The 3,444-nt window shown below is 50.7% G+C and overlaps 1 protein-coding gene across 1 annotated transcript in view; it reads left to right on the top strand.

Moving 5' to 3' along the window:
* The first annotated feature begins 3,208 nt into the window (after nt 1-3,208).
* Nucleotides 3,209-3,444, top strand: part of THOC2 (THO complex 2) — a 58,289-nt gene continuing 58,053 nt past the window's right edge. The window contains exon 1 of the mRNA XM_015426985.1: nt 3,209-3,286. Within this exon, the coding sequence (XP_015282471.1) occupies nt 3,210-3,286 (77 nt within the window). The 5' untranslated portion in view covers nt 3,209. The remainder of the gene's footprint in view (nt 3,287-3,444) is intronic.

Here is a 3,444-nt window from a genome sequence, read left to right as displayed (position 1 = left end):
TGGTTCATTGTGGTGGTCAAAATGTATTACATTCAGGAAATCCTTTCTGCTCCAGCCTCTTTAGTGTGCTCTAATCTGGGAGAACCGGATTTGATTCCCCACTCCTCCACTTGCACCTGGCTGGATGACCTTGGGCAAGCTGTAGTTCTGATAAGAGCTATTCTTGAAAAAGAGCAGTTTCTGTCAGAGTTCTCTCAGCCCCACCTACCTCACAGGGTGTCTGCTGTGGGAAGGGAAAGGAGTTTGTAAACCGCTCTGAGACACCTTTGGGTAGTGAAGGGCGGGGTATAAATCCAATCTCCTCTTCTTCTTCTTCTGTTTGTTGTGGAGTACTCTGGGGAATATTCTAAGGTGCATGCTAAAAAGTCCCTTCTCACATTATCTTTGGAGTCTGACTCCTTCCCATGTTGCAAAGCTAACATAAGAAGCCTTGGATCACATGGGGACAGCCACAGTTGTTCCTGTGCTAGTTTCCAGAAGAGGCAATACAGGTTCAGGGAGGAGTAATGTAACATCTGCCCACATGTTCAACTCTTCTACTATTACCTGAGCAGTCTTGGAAGGACCTCATAAGAATGAAGAGTGCCCCCTAAAACACTTCCAATGCTCTCTGGGGAAGAGGGGGAGTTTGTGACAAACCAACCCTGTTCACTTGTTACAGTGAATTGTGAGGGTGAAAGAGTGCTGTGGGAACATGTATGCCACTCTGAGCTTATTTAGAAAGAATGGGATATTAAATAAATAATCAGAGCAGTCTCCCAGTTAACAAAATTGTCTATGGCTGCAATCCTAAAAACGCTTTCGGGGGAGGGGAATCCAAATTAATATAACGGGACTTACTTCTGGGTTGACTAGTTTAGAATTGCTTCCTAATCAGTTGTGTTTAGTTCAGCTACAGTAGAGTGGCGTGATGTAGTCCATGGGGTCACGAAGAGTTGGACTCAACTGTGCGACTGAACAACAACAAGACAACCTCCAGGTGGAGCCTGGAGATCTCCCAGAATTACAACTGATTTCCAGATGATAAAGATAAGATATTGGAGGAATTGGTTGCTTTGGAGGGTGGACTCTATGACATTATACCCCATTGAGGTCCCTCCTCTCCCTAAACCCTGCTGTCCCCAGTCTCCACCCCCAAATCCCCAGGAATTTCCCAACCCAGAGTCCACCCATCAATACAAATGGCATAGATTTATATATGAGGGAGAAAAATGTTCAAATGGGGGGTATGCTAACACTACTTTTGACTGATGTACACAGAGAAATGAGGTGGCAGAGACCTGAGTCAACAGGGCAGGTGGAGGGTCATGGAGTTTACATGCTAGAATGTTCCCTTGTGTTAAAAACTCCCTGCAATTGGAAAAGCAGAACAGCAAAGAATAGCCCTCCATGATTTGCTAGTTTTCTATTTCAGTGGCAATTTTTATATGAAGAAACAGGCAATGCTGGAACCCACCACTTGCAGTCTACAGTAGCACAGTCCATTTTAACACTGCAGGCCTCTGCCTCCTGCATGCATGAACTAAGCCTTATAAAAGATTATATATGCTGGTCTGTAGCAAGCTTCCTGTGATTCACACATTCAGAGGAAACAAAGGGAATGGGCAGGCTGCTGTGGGTGGTATCCTGTATATGAGAGAGGATACAGCCTAGTGGCTAGTCAGTACAAGCCTGTTTCTGTCTGGAAGCACCCTCTGAAGCCATAAATGGCTTAAATTTATGCACCTCAGCCAGGTTTCCCCTTTGACCACCTGGAGACCTGTGCTGCTAATCTGTTCTTTGAAACCAACTTGAAAATAAATAAAGCTTATTTGTTGTTTATATACAGCTCTTGCCTCAGTGATCTCCATGTTCTACTTGCTTATCACCAATGCTCCCTCTAAGCCGTGGAGTCCTGTGAGCAAAAATTCTACTTGGTAAGCTACTGGCATTAAAGTTGTGAGTGATTTGGCTACTGCATCAGTTAGTTTGTTCTGGAGCCATCCTTCCTGAGCCAAGACCAAAACGTGTGAGCCGGAGGCTAGAAATCGGTGAGCTGGCTCACACTAACTCAGCTTAGAGGGAACACTGCTCAACACCACATTGCTTACTTCACAGCAGCGAACCCAGAGCCTTTACACTTGCTACTTTATGGCCCCGGTCACACAGGCTGGATATCGCGGGGTGTGTGTGGCTAATTGCCCCGGCGCAGTTTGATCCACGATTACGCGATCAGACGTGCCGGCGGCACACCACCGGTCCTTCCCTTGGCGCCGGCGGGTAAACGAGGGACCGGAGGGGAATGCTGCATGCCGGCGCAATCACACCACGGGCGTCTGGAGGCAGCCCGTGGCAAACGTTTACTAGTACCTTGGAGGTACTAGTTTTTTAACTCGCATTGTCGGCAGTAAGCCATGGGTGTGCTCCACTTCCCAGATGTTGGGGTGTGATCGCGCCCGGATAATCCGCCCACCATCTGTGCCTCTCCCCGGCAACTTTGCCATGTGACTGGGACCTAAGAACATCTGGTAACTGAGAGGAAGGTTTACATGTGAAAACAAACCTGTTTCCCCCAAATCAAAGGAGGCAATGTGGCTCTCCTCAGGTGACAGAAAAGGCCTGTCACAGGTGCACCAACTCAAACGGGTAGGTGGGAGATCACATCAGAAAAACAGTCCCCTGTTAAAACAACCGCCATAACACTTTGTGCAGCACAGCAAGCAAAAAGAGGGGTCCACAGGCCTCTCTTTCCCGCTGTGGTAGGTGTTTTTTTTTTTCTCTTTGTCGGGAAACGTTATATGTAAGGAGGCTTTCAAAGCTGCAATCGGAAGCAGCCAACCGGTCATTCTCCGAACACCGTGCGGGTGGTGAGACTTTGGTCTTTGGGCCCGGCTGCTGGGAGCGCTTCTGGAGCATTTGGTTGGCCACTGTGGGGAACAGGGCGCAGGACGCGGCAGGACTGCTCTTCGGCGCTGAAGCCCACGCTGCCCACCTCCGGGCCTGCCTACAGCAAGCCCCGAGAAGAGCCATTCCCCAGACACAGCCGAAGAGAAACTGCCTCTTCTAAGATGACGCTTCCCGCCTCCGCCGCTCACTCCCGGAGTCTGAAAAGTGCTTAAAGGGCTGCTGGCTCTCGCCTTCCCGTCGTGCTCTGCGCGGTCTGCCCGTCGTCCCCTCTGACCTCAGGCCTGCCGTTCGCGCATCCGGGCTCTCAGCGCCACACGGGGAAGATGGCGGCGGTGACGGCAGTGGCGGCGCTCCCTGACGAGTGGATAAAGAGCTGGGAGAAATCGGGCAAAAGCGAGTTGTGAGTGCGGGGCTCGGGAAGCGGGACAGGGGAGGGCGGCGGGAGGGCGGATTCGGGGCCGCCTGTGAAAAGAGGGGTCGTGCGGGGGGAGGAATAGGGGGCTGCGAAGGGGTCGGGCCCGTCTCTCGTAACGGATCCTGCCCGCCCCTAGCCAAACT

The sequence above is a fragment of the Gekko japonicus genome, unplaced genomic scaffold (genome assembly GCF_001447785.1).
Source record: "Gekko japonicus isolate JY-2015 unplaced genomic scaffold, Gekko_japonicus_V1.1 scaffold265, whole genome shotgun sequence".
NCBI classification, from domain to species: Eukaryota; Metazoa; Chordata; class Lepidosauria; order Squamata; family Gekkonidae; genus Gekko; species Gekko japonicus.
Note: the sequence above shows the minus strand (reverse complement) of the source record. Positions and strands in the feature narration are given on the sequence as shown.